This window comes from Nuphar pumila, chromosome 7, assembly GCF_984573655.1.
Source record: "Nuphar pumila chromosome 7, dmNupPumi1.hap1.1, whole genome shotgun sequence".
Lineage (NCBI taxonomy): Eukaryota > Viridiplantae > Streptophyta > Magnoliopsida > Nymphaeales > Nymphaeaceae > Nuphar > Nuphar pumila.
In genome coordinates this window covers 125,263,196-125,285,094 of record NC_143255.1, presented here as the reverse complement: position 1 = coordinate 125,285,094, position 21,899 = coordinate 125,263,196, and the positions used below count along the sequence as shown (strand labels likewise).

Sequence of the window (21,899 nt, the reverse complement as noted above, 5' to 3'; positions counted from 1 at the left end):
ACAATTTTAAAATTACTTCCACCTCATTTTGAGTTAATTTTAGTCTTGTTTTATTATGAAAGCTTGTTTCATATATCATTCCTGTTAAAAAAATAGAAGCAAGATATCCTGAATTTTCTGTTGATCCTTCACATTTGTAATGTAGGTCTTTTGAGTTATTTATTAATGTTTCAAACACGTTCTTATGTTGATGGGCACTCCTTTTCACAGCCTTGCAAGGGCATACTTTTATTTGGCCCCCCAGGTACTGGGAAGACAATGCTTGCAAAAGCAGTTGCCACTGAAGCTGGTGCAAATTTTATTAATATTTCAATGTCAAGCATAACATCTAAGGTACTTCCAGTGGTTGCTTAAGTTAAGATAAGCACATCTTTTCACTACCCTGAATGACTAAATAATCATTCTATTTATTATTAGTGGTTTGGTGAGGGTGAAAAGTTTGTCAAAGCTGTATTCTCTCTTGCTAGCAAAATTGCTCCTAGTGTTATCTTTGTTGATGAGGTAAGCTCATGTATTCATGCAATCTGCAATTTCCTAAAGAAATTACGGTGTATTAGTATTTGTTTCTGATACGCAAGTATAATGTTTTTTCACTTGATTTATAGAACTGTCTAAAGATGGATTAATATTTTGAGATTTGTGTATCTATCTCTCTAAATAGGTGGACAGTCTGCTGGGTCGTCGAGAAAATCCTGGTGAGCATGAAGCCATGCGGAAGATGAAAAATGAATTTATGGTCAACTGGGATGGATTGCGCACTAAAGATAAAGAGCGCGTGCTGGTACTGGCAGCTACAAATAGGCCTTTTGACCTTGATGAGGCTGTTATTAGAAGGCTCCCTAGAAGGTACTTGTTTTCTATTTTTGGAAGACTACCAACATAAACTTGTTTTTCATCACCTTCACTTAATCATAAATGCTAATTGTAGGATGGGAGTAACCTTGCAACAGGAGCATTTTGCAATATATATATATATATATATATATATATATATATAGAGAGAGAGAGAGAGGGGGGCTGCCCATTGTTGCAGGATGGACGGTCCAGAATTAACTGTAGATTCTGGACCATCCTCCCACTGTATGGTCCCCTATTTTGTAAAATGCTATGTTACAAAGACACAGAAAGATACGGATACAGGATTCAGATGCGTGACACGGATTCGAGAAAATTTTAAAAATATGACATGAGGACATGCATGTATTATATATATATATATATATATATATATATATATATATATATATATATATATATATATATATATATATATATATTGTAAACTATGCAAAAAAATCTAAAATTCCAACTTATCATGCATTAATCTTAAGTAGCAATCATCAACTAACAAGTCTAAAACTTGAATCCCCTTGTGTATTTTTCCCCTTGATTTTCATACTTACAAGTCACAACTGACAACAAGTTAAAAATTTCACAAGCACACGCCACGATTCACACTTCACAATTGCAAGCTTGCAGCCCCTCCAGTTACAACCAGTCAAGCACAAAACCCAGAAGCACTTAGTCACTCACTGAAAAAAAAACTAAATTGTAAACATGGCAATAAAGCAATTAATTTTAAGCAAAGAAAGAATTAAGCAACAGAAATTTACAAACACAAATTCAAATATTCAATAGATATTTGGAAAGCCCCATCATGCCATCACCATTCACCCAAAACCGGAACCCCAAACAAACTAAAAAAACCAAAAACCTATCTAGAACTAAGGTTTTTTTTTTTTTTTGAAGCTTATCAAAAAATCAGAACAACCCATTTAACTTCTGCACCAGATAACCAAAAACCCCAAAAAATATCCATCAAAAGTCAAAACCTAGGGGTTCATTTTCATTTTTGAAGGATCAACTCTCCTGCTCCTTTGCAGTCCTCGGTCCTCAGAGAGAGAGAGGGACTGTCGCACAACCCTCCTCTTCCCCCTTTTGGTCTTCCACCAGAGAGAGAGAGAGAGACCTGCAGCATGCATCATCCAACCACTCACCTCTTCGTCTAGTTGGAATGCCGTTGTCGGCTGGAGGGGTCGATCTCCATCACCGGCTCGCCACAGGTGAATAGAAGGGAGCGTAAGAGAGATGAGAGGGGGACAGGGGTTAGGGTTCAGTCGGAACACCCCTTCCCCTCTTTTCTCGATTTATTTTTTTATTTTTTAAGCTTCAGAAAAGGTCAAAATTGACCCTGAAAAGCCTGACACAGTTGATCGAGTCTGATTTGGTCACAAAAGTATCAGTCACGTGTTGTGTCCTAACTGCATCGTATCTCGTGTCTGCGCGTGTCAGGCATGACATGGCACCATTTTAACATGTCCCTGTGACATAGGTAAAATGTTATTTGTCCAATTACTAGTGGGATTTCTAAACTTACTACTTTGATTTCACGTGGATCTTGATATTATTGAACTCATGCTATCTGACTTTTAAACATTTTTAGGTTAATGGTCAACTTGCCAGATGCACCAAATAGGGCAAAGATACTAAAAGTGATATTGATAAAGGAAGAGTTGACACCAGATATTGATTTTGAGACACTTGCAAATATGACAGAAGGATATTCTGGAAGTGATCTAAAGGTCTTCTTTGCACTTCACTGGGAGTTCTCTTCAAATGTTTGAACTGCTTTAATTCTGACTCCACTTTTTTTTCTTTTCCCCATAATGTTGCAGAACCTTTGTGTTACAGCTGCACACTGTCCTATTCGGGAAATACTGGCGAAGGAAAAAAAGGTTGAAATCAGTCATCGTTTGAAACCTCTTTTTGACTCTTCTGCTTCTGATTATATATTTTGCATACGTGAAGATTCTTCCATCTCATCTCATGGTCTTCTGCCTTATTTATTTTATACGTTCAGAGCTGCCACATGGTGCTAGTTTGCCACTTTGGTATCTCTATCAATTTTCCTATATGTGCATTTTTTAATGGCTGTATACTGATATAGGGCTGGCATTAGGGCTGATATATCTAGACATGGACTCAGCTCTTTTTAAGAATCTGGATCCAGATAAGAACTTGCTCCTGCATGATGGAGCCAGACCTCACAATCTGGGTTGGATTGGGTGTGATTCATGTCATTTTTGCTAATACAGGAAAATGTTATTTGAATCTGGATTGAATAGATTCAAACATAGATCTCACCTAGGTCTAGATCAGGTTTCCCTTGCAAGATCTGGATGGTTTGTCAAGCTGATAAGTCACTACCCTCTGGTGCCTTAATCTATGTGCATTGTGATCCTTGGACTTTCTGCCGCCTGTAAGGGTGGTTCTATACATAACTTATTAGTTCTGTCTATCTTCTCATGTTTCCATTGCGATGACTATGAATTAGTGACACTGACCAGTTATTTCGCCAAATTCAGTTTCCGTTTGCATATCTTCCCAAATCTTTAAGGTCAGTGTGATTGAAATAACCTGATGGATGTGTTCAATAAATACACTGCTCTTGTGTAAATGAAGTTTAGGTACGATAAACCAGTCTGTAAGGCCAACAAACTCTTATCATGAGGAAATTGACATTATAATGTGACGCCGTACATCATGCGACATTGTCAACTTGTTCTTGTAATGTTTTTATATATGGGTCATCCAATTACTTGGCATTTAGAGCCACATGTATCATATGTCGTACATGATAGACCATCTTTCATGGTTGGAGTTATGTTTTTTACACTAATATCTGAGAGATAATTCTAGAAGAACAGATAGATGCGATATAAATTCACTTCCTCAATACACTAGTAGATTACAACAGAAACCTCTGCGGATCTGAAGTCACTGTAACTTGCATGTGTCAAGGCTCAGGGTCTTCTCTTCAAGCAAGGTCGCCCATAATTGGCATGAAACAACCAACTAAAGTGATTTGAAAGCTTGTCCAGTCTTATCTATAGGACTGGTATTATAATCCAGAGTTATTTGTTGTGCAGATTGGAGTACTCTTGAAAAGATTGGTTGGCAGTGATGGAAAAAAAATAAAGTTGATTGGCATCTTGAATATGATTTTCTCCCCTTTTTAAGCATGCAATCACTTATGAGGTACACGTGATCTGTGCTTGTAGGAGAGGGCATTAGCATTGATGGAAGGTAGGCCAGCTCCTGAGCTAAGCAGCGGTGCAGATGTACGGTCTTTGAACATGGAAGATTTCAGATATGCCCACGAACAGGCAAGTTCAACTATTTTTGTTGAATTCCAGATTCCTAAAATGTTAAAATGGCCCTTTCATTGCTCTCTCTCTCTCTCTCTCTCTCATCAATCCCGTTCAATGTGTGCCTGCCAGGTTTGTGCGAGTGTATCGTCAGAATCAACAAATATGAGTGAGTTGCTACAGTGGAATGATTTGTATGGGGAAGGTGGATCAAGAAAGAAGACCTCTCTCTCCTATTTCATGTAGCTGCTACTTTTAGATGATCTATCATGCTCTCGCATCTTCACTGTCGATGCCGTCCTCTTCTCTGTTCTCCGCTGGCGAATATAGGCCGTCTATTGGGTTGACAACGTGCCCCAATTGCAGACAGGTTGAGTATGCCTTGTGTAATATATGTGTCGTGTATATGTATTGTACTCGCACTGGATGACTTGGGCTGTCTGGGTGCTAACCGGCTCTCTCCCACGGGGATGATAACCCACGGTCGGTTCATTCAGTCCTGTTCTGCAATTTATTCTCATTCTCCTGGCCTTGTAAGAATGAATTTATTAATGAAAGAATCAGTATAGACGTAGAGGATTCGTCTCAAGATAGAAGAATTTACATAGAGGAGGTAGCCACCGCGGCTACATTAACAAAGGGCCCCAACAAAGAAGCTCCTAACCAAGAAATATCTTCATTCAGCCAAACCGGGTTTAGTTGCAAGGAAAGGGTTTGCCATGTTGATTTAAACAGAAATTGAAGGAATGAGCATAATCAAAATGGATGCACAGTTGATTCGAAATCTTGTTAGCTTGAGCAATATCGGTTTTCTAGTTGAATTCTCCATTTTTGCAAACGGTCACAAAGAGCCAAGCCAAGAATTGACCACGAGGTGAAGGTCCCACACCCTAAATGACCCTTCTAGGAAAGCAGTCCATGCCGTCAGAGTAGCATGAAGCGACAGTGAATATACCATCCTGTCTTAGTGACCATTTAAAGTCTGTCACCATTCGAATCTATCAAAAGGCAAGCAAGAACTCAACCCAAGGAAGATCGCCATTTATCAAACACCACCACCATCGACATAGCAGAGCAATATTAAACATTGACAACCTCCTAATGCCCAAAACCCTCACTCTGCAACGAGCTTGTGACCCCTTTCAAGTTTACCAGGACTTTAGTTGGACATTTTCCTCCCCAAAGAAAATTTGAGAGAACCATGCTTATCCTTGATTTGAACTTTTTAGGCATGTGAAATAGGGCAATATGATGCAGGACGTGTCTAATTAAAATAACCCCAGCCGGTTTTGAGAGAGAGAGACCATGTCAAGAATCAATTCGAGTACGGATTTTGTCCTCAAGGGTCACCCAAAGATCTTGCCTAGGACATTTATGCAAGAATTTGAGCCCTAAGTAGTCTAGAGGCAAGGGAGACTGCCTGCAACTGAAGAGGATCTCTGCAAGGCATACAAAATGTTGTGGGGCATTAATGACTACTAACTTGCATTTGCTTTCGTTAATATTGAGTCCGAAAACAATCTCAAATGCTTTTAATAGCAACCAAATTCTGGCTGAACCAAACACCAAACAGTACTACATCATCCACATATTGGAGTAGTGACAAATTATCAAGATCGTCGATTGGTAGCCGGTCGATGAATCCTGATGTCTTGGCCTTCTTGAAAATGACATCAAGAGCCACCCACATCATTCAATAGAAGAGGTGATAAGAGGACAACCATGGCTAAGGCTGTGTTTTCATACTAATGAAGGAACCACATTCGCCATTATTTGAGACAACTTGTGCCATCGAGAGCAATTCCATATCCCAACTTATAAAAGTAGATGGAAGTGCCAAGTCCCTCAAGCATTGCTGCAAAGAATGACTAGTTTTAGTAAAGACTTGATTGCACTATAGAGTGAACAAGTTTATTTGCCATGAACACACCATCATGTAGTATCCGACCCTTCAAGAACGCTGATTGACATGGGGAGATAAGCAAGGGCAAGACGAGCTTTAGTCTTTCTGCCAGCAGTTTTGCCACAATCTTGTACGAGCTGTTCTAGTGATGTCCTCAGCATGCAATTAAGATAAATTTTGACCGGTTGAATTCTTTTAGCATAACACCATTGAAAATGAATTCGAAGACAAACTGCATAAGATCAAACTTGCAAACCTCTCAAAACTGTTTGAAAAAATGTGTTGGAAAGCTGACCGGTCCAGGAACCTTGCCAGACAGTACTGATCAAATCGCTGATCTGAGCTCATCTAAGGTGACCGGCTGTACCAAGCCAGCAGCGAGGTGCAATGAAAGTCTAGCAAACGGAAAATCGATGAGCTTGCCAAACAAGGTCCCGAGCATCCCAAAAATATCTTTAAAATACTACGTAATACCAGCCATCATTTCAGGACCCTCCAACATTAGTGTCCATGTGAACAAGATCCGATTCAGACGTCTCCTATGTGAGGCACCAAGGTGAAAAAAATTGTTATTCTGCTCCCCACTTTTGAGTCAGTGTATTCTCGATATTTGACACCATTTGATCTCATCACGCAGTCGAGAGTGTGTTTTCGTACAGTCAGGCTGTGCAGCCATTGAAGCAGTCTCGCTGTTCTGCTCTGGCGTATCTTTGTATGAAAGTCCACATTAACGATAAACTAGAATCAATCTTCCTCTCAGCTTCTGGATACTCATTGGAGTAACCTTCTTTTCATTTTATCTTCTGCTATTAAGCATGAAATCTGAAACCCAGGATATATTGAAATTGCACCTCCTGCTGCATCTTTTACTGTTAATCGTTACACGAAACAGAGGACTAATGGGTTAAGATGATGTAGCCCTTGCTGCAATAATATAGTTTCGCAATTGCGTGTAATCTCAGGGGCCATTTTCATGAATTGTCAATGTGTATGGGAAAGGTCAATGTCTTAAGACAGGAGGGCACAATTCCCCAGATTCTCCATCCTCTTTCTTTTTTCTTCAACTTCTCTTTCTCTTTTATCTTTGCTGGATTTCTGAGAACAGATTTAACAAAGGAACACCAATTGACCAATCCACACCACCCACACAAAGGGTCAAAAGAATAAAAATAAATGCTTTGTATTAGACAAATGCTTAAGAAAGCATTGAAAATATACAAGGCCTTAAGGTCGTGTTTATAACAAGTGAGAGAGATAGGAAGCAGCGCCATAAACGGTCCCAAGACAGTACCATGCTTCTTAGAATAAGACCTAAATGAAAAATGATTTGACTCCGGATGTTAGTTTAAATAATTGTTCCTAACTTGTTTTGAATGACACATTTACTATCATGTCAACCTTTTCCACAGGAAACTAAATAAGTTTTAGTGCAACATGTCCAAACCATCTTGAACCACGACATTCACTGATTTCTCACAAGAAGCCCCAAACATGATCTGTCCATTTAGATAATCAGATATAGTGGGGAAATAAACTAAACAAGACTAACAGCAACATATAGCCGGTGACACGCATAACCTTCAATTCACAGAAGAATTATACATATTGTATCTTTTGCGTCATGTTTAACACGTAGAACAGACTGCTCCACTCTGTTGCCACTAAGACATCAAAACAAGGGGACCTCTGAAAATTTATCTGAAATTTGAAACAAGACAATATGGCATCAGTGTTAAAATTTCTTCACCGAGACAGGTAATTTTGAAAAGATAAAATTGAATGGAATTACCAATGATGCATGGTATGAAATTAATCCGTGCCAAAATAGCGGTCACCAAATTCACCCATCCCAGGAATGACACGATTCGCCGTTCAATGCTACATCAATTTCTGAACAATTTTTACGGATGGGAATCGTTTGCATATTGTGTGAATCCACTCCGGAGCCTGAAATGTTGTAGTGTGCCAACAAGTTAAATACGAAGGCACCAACACTGAAATTGGAAATAAAAAGTCCAACGTGCCATCAGAAAAGAAAAAAAAATGCATAAGGAAAATCTTACCGAAATAAAATTGAGAAAAAATCATATGGCATTCTGGGACACCTTTCTGTACGAGAAGCTCAATTGCCTGGCTGGCAGAATTACCTTTATTTATACAATGAAAAACACTTTATTTTACAGTCAAATAAAGTGCATTGGTATAAGAATGATATTCTATGAAACAACAGAGCAACAATTTTGAGAAGCTATTACAGCACACATGGTATGGAATTTAAAGAAGTGCATAAAAACTAGCAGGAAAGGACCAAAGTAAAGGTGCATACAAAAAATAGAAATCTTAAAATGCTTCAAAATTTCCCTTCTCCTTTCACCATATTAACCAATTTTGTTGCCAAAAAGAGTGACGTCAAGACTAGATTTCAAATATAAAGTGACTCCTAATAAATAGGTCAGCATCTCCTACATCCCTCTCCTGCCATTCCAACTCAACTTTCTCATCCTCTATTTCTATGCAACTCTTTTCCTATTCTTTATCAATTCAATGTCATGAATATCATTTGCAGATATATTTTCCTTATTTTCATGGATTGTATGCAGTCCAGCAAACATGCACTTAAGATGTTCTCCCTGCCCAAGATAATTCAACAAAATGCAAATGATTCGCGGTGCAATGGCACCCTCTCCATCCATAAAGCTTAAAAACTTGAAAAATATCCAATGTGAACCAAAATAAACTGGATGAAATTAAATACCCCAAAACCCCAACTCTGGTAGACAGTTTTATCAAAATAAGGGGGTTGAAGCCAAACATTATGAATCACAATGGGAATTTTTGTTCAATACTACGTATTCGCCAGTCAATTTCTGGCATACTACTTGCAGAAGTAATCATTACAGAGAGGTGTATGGGCAGATGAATGAAGACAAAGGTGATCATACAACAAGACACAATTGCACATGCAAATATATACAAGAGACGTTCCAGTTTAACATAGGATCAAATTCCATTCAACCCTATGTGTTCCTGTTCCACAAAGTGAAATATAAATATCTTTGAGACAAAAATGACAGCATAACATATAATTTGAAATATTTGTCCACAATAAAAGGAGACGGTGGGATACCTGTTGCAAGAACTGGATCAAGAAGCAAGACATGGCATTCAGAAATATCTTTGAGAAGCTTCTCATAAATGAGCTGTTTTCAGGAGGAAAAAAGAAAAGAATTATTATGGGATATCAATTGCATTAGTTAGTTATAAAGTATGGAAAACAAAACAGACCTGCTTCCCATTGTCACCATCACGGTGGATCAGAATTTTCCCTATTTCAATTCCTTCGCAACAAGGACGCAGGGCGTTCTCCATGCTCTCACCCCTGAAATGGACCATATGATCTATAATATAAATTTGAATGAACCAAATTCTCACTTGTTTGCATTATCCAAGTAAAGATGCGCCAGGTTCAACCAGAATAGAATTGGATTGAGACTCAAACGGCAGAAAAGATTTGCTTAGATGGACCAAACCACCTAGCTCTGCGATTAGTTTCACAAAACTGAAGATGCTTATCTCAGACTAGGTAATCGCCTAGCAGTGTCTCCAGCAAGGTCATTTTGCATAATTGTGAAGCTTACACACAAGAAATGATAGCTAAAACAAAATAGAAAGCATTAACAAATAACCTTCCTGAAGCTTAGTGCTTTGCAGGAAAAAGGTGGGGTTTTCTGGACTGCCCTTCTCATTAGGTGTCAAAACAGAATTGGAGGGAATTCCTTTAAAACCTAAAACCTTTGACTACTTTAGAAAAAAGGAAAAAAACAGCCTAGGCCCAAACTAGGGTTGACACAGACTAGGATCCAACAGACACACATATGGGCTATTCAAACCCGCTTGAGATCATCATGGGCCAACCTGAGATCCAGTCTAGATCTGATTCAGATAGACCAGCCATTCTGGACCTAGGTTATGCAGAGAGAGAGAGAGAGAGAGAGAGAGAGAGAGAGAGAGAGAGAGAGAGAGAGAGAGAGAGAGAGAGAGAGAGAGAGAGAGAGAGAGAGAGAGAGAGAGATTCAACAACAAAATTGTGCACCTTGGATCTAAACAGGTAAATATCAAATCCTGGTCATCTGGGCTCATGTCTGGTCCATCTTGGATGCAGGTGGCTTCAGATATGATCATAATATGATTTTTTCTTATGGTTTCCAATGGGCTCTGATCATGCCAGGAGAGAGTCCAATCAAACCAAAGTAGACCTAAGTCAATTCCATGTGGGTCAGATCTGGGTTGGGTAGGTTGGACACAAGTCAGTCCATGGTGGACAACAGAGATGTTCAAGTTGGATATGGGTTGGACATAAGTGGGCGCTGGTCTAATCCAGCTGGGTGTGAATATGATCGGGTATGGGTTCAGTTTGGTTTGGAACCATATATGAACTAGGCGGGAAGTGAGCCCTTGACATTTTACTTAAAAAAGAACAAAGGCAAAAAAAATAGTTTACCCTCAGAAGGAGCTCCATCCAATTTTCCCATTTTACGATTGTAGAAAAATCAAGAAACGAAATTGTGACAATGGTTTTTGGATTTTTTTGAAAAAGAAAAGAAAGCAATTGCTAAACACATGAATATGAGTACCATTTGCACATCCATATATCTTTGCCACAGGATTAGAAAATCATAAGGTATTGCTACACTACATATTGCAGAATCAGATCCATGTCCCGATGGTGAATTATGAAAAGAACAGATTATAAACAAATACCATAAGAGCACAAGCAATCAAAACCTAAATACATCGTTTTAGTTCAAACCTTCGAATAATGGACACACCACATAATTTCTTGGAAAAGTCAACTCCAGTATATACAGATCCTACAAGTTGCAAGGTGAAAGACAAAGTCATTCTCAGTCATGAAGTTATAATATCAATTTTGTTTGACTATTGAGATTAAAAAAAAACTGATTAAAACAAAAATGAAGAGAAAAAACATACATGAACAAGTATGAATAGCATGTCAGTATACAGCTAGAAGAGGAGTTCCGGTGTAGATGAAGTAACCAACCTTCCAAAGCAAATGTTCTGCTGACAACTACAGAAACATAAAAATAAACATACTTCTACCACTTCCCCTATCAAGAGCATAACATCTGCAAGCAACTCGTGAACTTGATAGAGAAACACATCATGGTCTTAAGCATGTCAATGTGTAACAGGGACCTTATGACTTAGTGTTTAACTATTTGTGGAATTTGGTTCGTGTAACCTTGGCAACTTCATCTCTAACCCAGAGAATCAACAAAACTCCTGTTTTATATGAGCAAGTTTATATGCAACACGCATCAAGTCATGATCATATGCGATGAACCAGTGATGTGCAAAATGAGCACATTATATCCCACCAATGCATGCTTTGACATGTCGTGCTAGACATGGCACATGATGGTAGCATTAATAAAAATGCTTATAACAAAACACCAACTCCGAAATTTAACATATAGCCAATTAAGACTATCCTCGGAACAGGATAGGGGTAAAATCCAGTTTGGGTTTGCATGACACAACGTATCACAGTTAAAATGTCATTTTCGGATCAGTTACCCATAGACATGCCAATCACAATGAATAAGAGACCAGCCCGTAAAGTGGATGAGCTGTAGTACGTGCAGCATGTGCACAGCAGACCAAACCAACAACTCCAGCTGTGATAATTGCATACACTTGAAGCAAAACAAGCGATCATGTCCCTTTGACACTTAGAAATTTCTGTTGAAAACCATATTATGTCTAATATGATCGTTTAGAACCATGACTTCAGACTGTAACTTTTATAGCTTTAGCTTGCAATTTAGATGTATATGGGAGTGGGCAGCACAATCAGTCAGCCAGCACTAACTGGAACTTATCAGGCCCTTTCTATACAAATGATGGACAAACACACACGATCCCCTGGATCCCATAAAATTTGGGACAATTCTTTTAGAAGCCTGACTTTAAAATGCAGATTTTCTGGTTTACAAGTTTAGATCTGTAGGGGAATGGGCAGCACAAATTGCTATCTTACAGGGTCCCATCTATATAGGTGATTCCTAGCCCAGTGTGACCCAGATGGGCCTTCGATCCTTTTATAAGCTTGGTTTCAATTAGAACCATCTTGTTAGTAGCAGAAGAGGGCTCTCAATGATCAACAGTATCTAACCTTAAAGGAGTGGTACAGAAGCTGGAATAGCATTTTGTAAGCTCTAGAAACAAACAAGAAAAAACCGAACAGAGAAGGGGGCTCTGTATCAAGTAAGCCTACGAAAATGCTTGTTCTTTGATTTATTTCAACAAGTTTACCAAAAGAGACTTTCAGAATCCAGGAAGACATTTTTAGGCAAGGATTTCTTTTTAAGTTGTTAAACTATGGATGTTCAAGTTCTCAGGTGAATCTAAAATGTATGATTGACCAACATATCCCTAAACTCAACCTAGCAGTTAAGGAGGTGAGACTTCAACAAATATAGAAAATTAATAAATTGTGAAACATAATCAAAAGTGAACGCCATAAATTGCAAATAATTTTTTTTTCCAGTAAACAAACCTGTGGAAGTGATGACCTGTTTCTCTGTGAATGGCAAGTGGCCGAGACCATGCTCTACAACCTGATAAAATTCTGGCATCAGTAATGGCAATCACAATTATGCTATATATAAGCAGTCCCATGGATGTACTTTGCTTTCTTCCATGGCCTCACCTAGGGGAAGCAAATTCATGTAAGCATGAGAGTTACATTACACAGGAATCACCATGGAGTCATGGACCTCACGGACGTCAAACCCCTTTTTGGGGAAACAACCTCTATCCAGAGATAACGTCAGCTGGGTTTAGATATTGGATTCAAATCCAAATCTAATCTAGATCCAATACCCAGATTCATCATGAATCATCACGTTTCCTGGTTTGTGCAGTCTCCGTATTATTGTTGTTTCCAAGTTTGTATAGTTTTCGTATCATTAATGTTTTTTTTTTCAGTTTACTTCTTATCTAAGAAAACATACCATTGTATTTTAGTTTTCTAATTGTATAAGGAAATAGGTATTGTTGTAAAGAAAGGACTGTATGTCATACTCTATAAATAAGAGCATCATATCTCATGGTTTCTCATTGGGAACATCCTAATAAATATTTATTATGGTATCAAAGCTGGAGATTAACTTTATCTATTGAGGAGTTGACGGACTTTTTTAGCAAACCTCTTTTTCTCCTAAGTTTCACTTCTTTTTAGGTAAACTTTTGGTTATTCTATCGCAAGTGTTTGAGTGAGAGTGTTAAAGTGGACATACGTATACATTTATGTATATATATTTTTTGTAATATATATAGTTGGACAAGTCAAACTGATTTGACTTTGACCCCCAATGGTTAGAAATTCTAGCTGTTGGAGTAAGTCAAATCAGTTTGACTTGTTTCCAATGACTAAAATTTCTAGCCATTGGGAGCCTCTCTCCTACCTTTTAATGCTCTCTCTCTTTTCAAGTGCTCTCTCCTCTTCATTTTGTGTATAAATAAGGGTGTTCTTCCCTTTATGATTTTGGGCACATTCATTTTATTGAATAAAATATATTTTTTATATTGTGTGCCTTGTTGTGTATTTTCTTGTAGGATTTATGAGTGTGTTCTTTAGTTTCTGGGATTTGTGAGTATGTTCCTTAGAGAACACTTTTATTGTTACCCACTCAAGTGAAACATTGGTGGATATTTGGTTTGTAATTGAAGGTTCTTTGATTTTTTACAAGAATATATGTCAAATGATTTTCAAAATTATTTAAAACAAAATGACATTTATCATCAAAAGTCTTGCCCTAAAATTTTTCAACAAAATGGATTAGCAGAAAGAAAATATAGGCATGTAATAGAAAGTGCTAGAACTCTTCTCATTTATGAGGATATTCCAAAAAAACATTGAGTCAAAGTTGGTTTAACCTCAATCTACTTAATAAATAGAATACCTTCATCCTCTTTACAAAATGTCTTTCCATTTAATTTTTTTTTTCAAAATGATTTGATTATAAAAGATTAAGAATTTTTTGTTGTAAGTGTTATGTGCTTACTCAAAAAAATGATAAACTATCTCAAAAGCTATTGGATATGTTTTCTTGGGATATAAGAAAAATAAAAAAGAGTATCGTTGTTTTGACCCAAAGAACAAAAAAACTTCATGTTTTTAACGATATCACTTTCCTAGAAAATAAAATTGGATTTGATAACAAAAAAAGTAAAGAGGAAGTTGACTATATATTTCTATTTGATCTTTTACCAAGATATGATGAGTTTGACTCTATTGATGTTTTTTATTCTTTGAATGATGTTTCTAATAATTAACATCCGGTTGTTGATGAAGTATGTCATCAAAATGAAAGTTTAATTGGAAATGTCTCTAATAATATACATATTTATACTTGGCATGGACAAGGTAATCATCCATGTGCTCTTGTCAAGTTTTCTCAAAATATATTCTTAGAGGAAGTTCAACTTAGGAGATCTAATCGAAACTCTAATGCTCTTAGTAGATTTGTATCCTATCATTCATTTTCTCCCAACTTTAGAGCATGTTTAATAAATCTTCACACCTATTATGAACCATCCCATTATAATGATATCAAAAATACTCTCAATAGAATGAAGCAATAAAAATAGAATTCTAATAAATCTTCACACCTATTATGAACCATCCCATTATAATGATATCAAAAATACTCTCAATAGAATGAAGCAATAAAAATAGAATTCGATGCCCTTAGAAAAGCCAACACTTGAAAAATAGTTGATCTTCTTATAGGCAAGAAACCTATAAGATGTAAATGAGTATTTAAAGTCAAGACCAAAAGTGATGAATTTTTATAAAGGTATAAAGCAAGATTGGTCGCCTAAGGATATGCTCAAGAATATAGAATATATTATGAGAAAACATTCACCCCTATCGCTAGGATGACTAGTGTCTGAACCTTAATTATCATTGCCTCAATCCAATAATAGCTAATTTATCAATTAGATGTTAAGAATGTCTTTTTAAATGAAAAACTTTGTGAGAAAGTTAACATGGATCTCCCATCGGGAGTTGATATTAACAATAAAATTTTGAAGCTAAAAAAGGCCTTGTACCTTGTATGGTTTTAAACAAGCCTCTAAGGCTTCATATGATAAATTTAGTAATGTTTTGATTGGTTTGAAATTTATTTTTTGTTATACTGACGCTGGTCTCTTTGTCAAGAAAACATGAATTAAGATTGTGATACTTCTACTATATATTGATGACATGATCATCACAGAAAATGACAAGGGAGTTATTAAAACTAAATATGCTTTAAAGAAAATTTTTGATATGTTTGACTTAGGATTTTTGAGATATTTTTTAGGAATTGAGGTTGCCACTCACCTAAAGGATATATTCTCTCGTAAATGAAATTGGTTACTGATATATGTGCTAAGTTAAGAATTTCTGATAAAAATAAGGTGAAGACCCCAAAAGTCATAAATGTTAAATTAAGACTTGAATATGGCATACTGCTCGAAGATCCTACTCTATATCGCTAATTGATTGAATCTCTCACCTATCTTTCTATCACCCGACTTGATATCGCTCATGCAGTCCATGCAGCAAGACAGTTTCAACATGCTTCTACCACAGTACACATGGACACAATTATGATGATTGTTCGATATATTAAAAAGACAATCTCAAAAAGGTTTTTCTTATCTTCCTCCTCATCCTTATATTTAACTGCTTACATTGATACTGATGGGGTGATAATCCAAATGATAGAATATCAACTATTGATTTTTGGGTTTTCTTAAGAGATTTCTTAATTTTTTAGAAGTGTAAAAAACAACTGAAGGTCTCGTTATCTTCAATTGAAGCACAATATCGAGCAATGACTACGACAACAATGAAACTTGTATGGTTAAGAACTCTCTTTGGAACATAAGAGTTTTCATCTTCAAACATTCAAAGATGTGTTGTGACAACAAAAATGTAATTTACATTGCAAACAACCACATCTTTCATGAAAGAACAAAGCACATTGAGATTAACTGCCACTATGTACGTGATGAGCATCTGAAAAGAACTATTGAGTTTATATATATAGTTTTGTAATTTGTCATGCCTACCAAGGGCATTTTTATCCTTTTTATCCCTTGTAATTAGAACAATTCACTAGAGACTATTTTGTATTTTTCTCTTTTTATTTTATTTTTATTATTTGACCAAGAGCTCTATGGTCATTAGCCATAGAGTCCCAATGGTCATAAATATGACCGTTAGGGAGCTTCCAACGACTCTATGGGAGCCCCCCTTGGTCCTCTTTGGTGTATAAATAGGAGTTGTTAGCTCCTTCTTTAATGCTTTTGAAGCATATTATTACGACATTGTTGATTATTTTTATGTGTTCTTGTTTATGAACATTGTGTTTAGCCCTTCATGGCGCTTTGTATCTTGCTCATTAGTGGCTTCTCACTTTAGTGGTTGTGCATTCTTTATAGCCTCTTGTGGCATATCGCTTGTGCACTTGAATTTCATTACAACAATACCTTACCTCCACGAGGCCAGATGTTGTACATGTAGTAAACCAAGTGTCTTAATTCATGCATCAACCAAAGACCACCCATATGGAAGCAATAAAACAAATTTTAGGGTATCTAAAGGGTACCCTAGGTGATGAGTTGTTTTATAAGAAAAAGTCATAAAAAAGATTTATTCATACTTGTGCTATTCAGATGCAAATTGGGCAGGCAATCCAAATGAAAAAAAGCTAATTTCAAGATATTGTGTTTTTGTTAGAGGTAATCTGGCTTCATGGTCAAGTCCAAAACATAGGGTTGTAGCCTGATCCAGCATAGAAGTCGAATACCAAGCCATGACAGTAGCTTCTTCATAAGTGATATGGATACAAAATTTGCTATGAGTTGGAAGAGACAATCCCTAGGATAATTTTATTTTGTGACAATCATAGTGCTATAAGAATTTCAACTTTTTTTATTTTTCTTAAGTTCTTATCAAAATTTGAATAAAGAAAAAATATCTATAAAATCTTACAAATTTAAATATAAAAAACTGTAATCAAATTAAACCCTAATTCAAAAGCCCTAATCAAAAGTTCTAATCAATCAACCTAATTCAAAAGCCAAATAAATCAATCCCTAATTCAAAAACTTGAATTTGAAAGCCTTGATCAATCAAACCCTAATTCAAAAGCCCTAATCATTCAAAAGCTATTATCAATAAAACCTTAACCCATTATGTTGGGAGTAAGAGAAAGAAAGAGAGAAACTAAGAAGGGGAAGAGAGAGAAAAAGAGTCACTGGAGCGATGTCACTGGCGACGGCATTACCAGTGAGAAGAGAGGGTGGGTAGGAGAGGAGAGGCAAGGTTAGGAAGGGTGGGGGCTAAACGAGGGGTCTTGGGGGTATCCCTTAACATCTGTTGTTTTTTTTTTCCCTTCTTACCATTCTCATTGTTCCCGCTTGAAGTGTAACAAGGAGAATGGTAAATTACTGTTCTTGAGATGCAGCAGATGGTGCGAAACCATTGTTTGCTTGTGAGAGCTTCATCTGCGGCATCCCACAAGATGCCCAATCAAACAGGCCTAGGAACCCCTCATTTTACCAGTTATTCAACTAACTAAATGCCAGTGGGTTTCCAACTTGTGATTTCCCATCAATGGTCACATGCACTAACCGCTTCTAACATATATAAGTTCCCCATTTCCTCGTAGCATTGAAAACATTATAAGATTCACAAGTAAACAATGACAGCAAGAGAAAGAAGCAGGGGGAGAAAAAAGAGAAAAAAAAAAAGCTTAAATAAAGTTGTACCATAAAAAGTTCACTTTGGTTTTATTTATTATTTGTTTTCTTTTTAAAAAAAAAATATTATTATTTTCCTTTGGCTAGTCTAAGAGAAAATGTGACGCCCGAAACCCCCAACCCAAATTTTTTGTGTAAATTTTTGAAAAATTTTGTTGGAAACTTTTGAACAACAGAAAATTGGGTTTTTATGGCTTGAAGTTCGGATCGGGCGAATCTGAGGGATCGCAAGTTGAAGAAATATTTTTTAGAAATCAAAGTGTAAGCAAAGTTTCATAACAAAATATGCATATTTATATATATCATAGTTGGTTTACTACTTTAAAAGACTTAGGATTCAAAATACGAATACAAAAAGCATCGTAAGTTGGTCCTGGGATCCTGTATAATGTTGCCTTTGCCTCATGCCATTTCATGTTCATTGCTCACCTAAAATTTTAGGGTAACAATGTTCAACTTGTAACAAACTGATAGATATCTTATCAATTCCCCGCCTAGCGCCGCGCCGCCCCACCCCACCCCACCCCACCCCCAATCCTTTAAAGGATGACTATAGACTAAGGGGAAACAAGGCCCCACCCCCGCCTCGCCTCCGTTTGGACCGGGGGTGGAGGTTGAAATCCATCCCCGTGCAGGGATGAAGGTTCAAATTTTGAAATGGGGCAGGAGTGGAGACCCTGTCACCCAGCTCACATTAACTTCCCTCCATATGGTAAAAACCCTTGAGGTCCCTCTGCTCACCAGAGAGTATACCCTGCTTCGGCCTCACAGACAGAAAATTTACTATATTAAATGCCGAAAAAAAACAATTCATAATAAACTGTGGATGGACTGAGTCACACACTCTCTCTCATATCAGCCCTAAATGGGTGATAACCCTTTGTGTTCATAATTCCGTAGTCTTACTTATGGGATCAAATCAATATGTTCTAACAAGGAAGATTTGAATATTTGTCGAGCACTGTATCATTGGAATTCCATTAATCAGATCATTTGAAACTCCAAAATCTTTGAAATGATGTGTTAATAACATCTACACATTAGACATTTTTTATATATTTTTTTAAATCATGTCGTATATTTCTCTACTTTACAAGTATTTTTCCCATAAGTAAGAGAAAACCACTCCCAAAGGGAGTGAAAACTTGGGCGCACCCATCGACCTCAGGGAACCACTGGCTTAGGCTTATGCAAGGGGATGACGCCCTGAAAATCGAACCAGGACTGCCCGTCTGACAGCTGAAGTCTGTTCCAACTACGCTAATCCCTCGGGTCTCTAGAGTAGACCACAAGAACTTATTTCTAACTCGGTTATTTTATCATCCCTTCTAAGTTTGTTGTCTTTCATTCAAGCCTCCTTTGGCACCTTTTATATATTTGTTATCTAATTATTGGGTGGCATTTTCCTGCAAGGGCAGTTCAGTTGTAATTACTTGAGTGCCAAGTCATAAACTTTTGTTTTTTGAAAGGCAAGTTGGGTTAGGTAGACCCCTACCAGTTATACAACTATACCATTGGGTTTTAAACCTGCAACGTCTCAATGCAAGGTGACCTGTACTAACTGGTCCTACCAGACAAACAGAGTCCCTGTTGGTGCTAAGTCATAAACTAAACCGCTATCAAATTCATTAACCAAATGATGACATCACACACATACAAATATGGATGGAGGTCCTGGTCAATTGAAAGTAAAAAATAAAATGAACTTCAAATGATTCCTTGGAAAAAATATGCATTTGATCACGCCTGACTAAGTGGGTCAGTTTAAGGTGCCCAAATTAAAGGACATTGAGAGTTCGATACCCAAGGTACTTGGCTGTTGCTGTGATTCCAAAGTCAATGAAAAGTTGTCTCCAGTAAGCAAGGGAAGTACTTTTGGAGTAGGGATGGCAGTGGACCGGGGTGGGTCCACCCCTGCCCCCGTCTCAAAAGCTTGCCCTTCATCTCTGCACCGGTTTTGATTTTAACTTCCATCCCCACCTCCATCTAAGCGGGGTAAGGCGGGGCAGGCCTTATTTTTCCTAGATCCATTGCCATCCCTAAAGAAGGATTGGGGACAAGACGGGGATCTGTGCTGGGCGGGAGAAAATGTAAGTCCATTCTTGCCTCCATCTCCGCACAGGTTTTGATTCCCTCCTCCATGTCCTCCGTCCCCCTGGTCCAAAGGGTGCCAGGTGGGGCAGGGCCTCGTTTTCCCGGTCCACTGCCATCCCTATTTTAGAGTTTTATTATGTAAACACTGAAATAAAGTTACAGTAACCAAAGAGCACATCAGATTATTTGACATCCTGACCAGCCATGGTCCTTTGTGTAAGTTGTAGGGCTCACTTTCCCAAACTTAATATATAGATGACATATGGTGGACTGGTTGTGCAAAAAAAAAATGAAAAAAATAAAAATATTACATTTTTTAGCTAAGAAGTTCCTTACCCACTAGGGTATCAAACATTACGTCTGCTTATAGTATGGTAAATGAATTTATCAGCAGAATGGTAGTGTATGTACTGAAGATACAACCCTTAAAATTCTTATGTTATGTTTGGATAACTTTTTTTTCCAATGCAATCTTATCCAAAAAAGTTGTTAGGTAGAGTTATGAGATGTAGCATTCAAGTTCCATTAAGATCCTCTATCTTGGATCTGACCAATGAGTCTCTCCAGAGACGTCCAAATCAAAACAGTGGTTTTTCTCTAATAATAAAACACAAAATCTTTGAAATGTCTTATATATTGTAGAGTTAAGATCAGCATTAAGCACACTTACGGGTAGGCAACGGGCCTGGTGGGGGCAATGGGCCAAGCCAACCTGGCCTTCCATGGGCCAAGTTTGAGTCAAGGTTTTAAGCCCGAGCCCATTAGCTACGTACCAGGCCCAAACCCAGCCTGTTATATACGTGGGCCCAGTCTGGGTTGGCCCGCAGGCTATCCGGCAGGCCTCATGAGCCTAAGCTATTTGTTAATTTTTAATAATATAAAATATTAAAAAAATCAGTTAATTAAATAATAACTTGGCAACTATTATTATTTACCTAATTAGTTGTATTAATTCTATGAAAACTAAAAAGATAATTAGATGGGTGCAAGAAAACTTGTTAATTATTTATTATTTGCCTAATTAGTTGAGTTTGGGTCGGGCCGGCCTGCTTCACATTGGCCAAATTGAGCCAATGGGACGAGTCATGGGCTGCTCTTCAAACCCGAGTCCGTTAAGAACTGAGCCGAAACCTGGCCCATTAATAAATGGTCCAAGTCATCTCTGGGCCAGCCCGATGCTCACCCCTAAGCTCACTATTGACCAACATTATCAAAATACTAACAAATTGGGGGCCCTAAGAATTTAAGCCTTAAAATAATAAGGTTGTGTATATGGGCATGAATTAAGATGGCCCCACCGTAACACACCTCTTTGTCTGCTTCAATTGGTTGATAAGATGGGACCATGTTATGGCCAATTTGTGGTTTGCACTTTGCAGCTCTCCTAGGCTTGAATAAGTCAGCCTAGTTGGAGATGGAATCAATGGCTAATTAAGCATAATTGAGTCATGGATTAGGTGTAATTCTTTTAGGAGCCCATAGAGGGTTTACTACCGCCATGAGTTATGAGGAATCCTTTAGTTGGAACTTATAGGGGAAGATTGTTTTGATCAAATCTGACCTCATCCATGTATTTGGCATGGTCATAAGATTAGGTTTAATTTTTCATAGGAAATCTACTCTTGAATCATAGATTTTTTATGTAAAAATATGTTTTTTCTGAAGTTTGAAAATTTGGTACATTGTAGGCTATTGAATTTTCAACTCTCATAAAATCCCACATGCATGATGTTACCATGATTCAAAAGTCAGTTTTTACTAAACTTAATATATAGATGACATATGGTGGACTGGATGTGAAAAAAAATAAAAATATTACATTTTTTTCGCTAGGAGGTTCCTTACCCACAAGGGTAGCAAACATTAAGTCGATCGGCCTATAGCATGGTAAATAAATTTATCAGTAGAAT

The 21,899-nt window shown here is 37.4% G+C and overlaps 1 protein-coding gene and 1 pseudogene across 4 annotated transcripts in view; one reads left to right on the top strand and one right to left on the bottom strand.

Annotated features, from left to right (window-relative positions):
* Positions 1-4,722, top strand: part of LOC149833365 (uncharacterized) — a 31,022-nt gene extending 26,300 nt beyond the window's left edge. For 2 of the 3 annotated variants that reach the window (XM_090015090.1, XM_090015091.1), the window contains 7 exons: positions 211-333; positions 418-501; positions 662-846; positions 2,444-2,582; positions 2,676-2,735; positions 4,062-4,166; positions 4,281-4,722. In XM_090015090.1, the coding sequence (XP_089871216.1) occupies positions 211-333; positions 418-501; positions 662-846; positions 2,444-2,582; positions 2,676-2,735; positions 4,062-4,166; positions 4,281-4,394 (810 nt within the window). In that variant the 3' untranslated portion in view covers positions 4,395-4,722. Of the gene's footprint in view, positions 1-210; positions 334-417; positions 502-661; positions 847-2,443; positions 2,583-2,675; positions 2,736-4,061; positions 4,167-4,280 lie in introns of those variants that run through there. The other variant, XR_016433418.1, reaches the window with a different exon arrangement.
* Positions 4,723-7,429: 2,707 nt separating this feature from the next.
* Positions 7,430-12,710, bottom strand: LOC149833364 (uridine/cytidine kinase UKL1, chloroplastic-like; annotated as a pseudogene). The gene is made up of 6 exons (XR_016433231.1): positions 12,632-12,710; positions 10,862-10,922; positions 9,337-9,430; positions 9,179-9,251; positions 8,115-8,198; positions 7,430-7,998 (listed from the first exon to the last, which is right to left on the bottom strand). The product of XR_016433231.1 is annotated as a uridine/cytidine kinase UKL1, chloroplastic-like (transcript).
* Between the last annotated feature and the right edge of the window lie 9,189 nt (positions 12,711-21,899).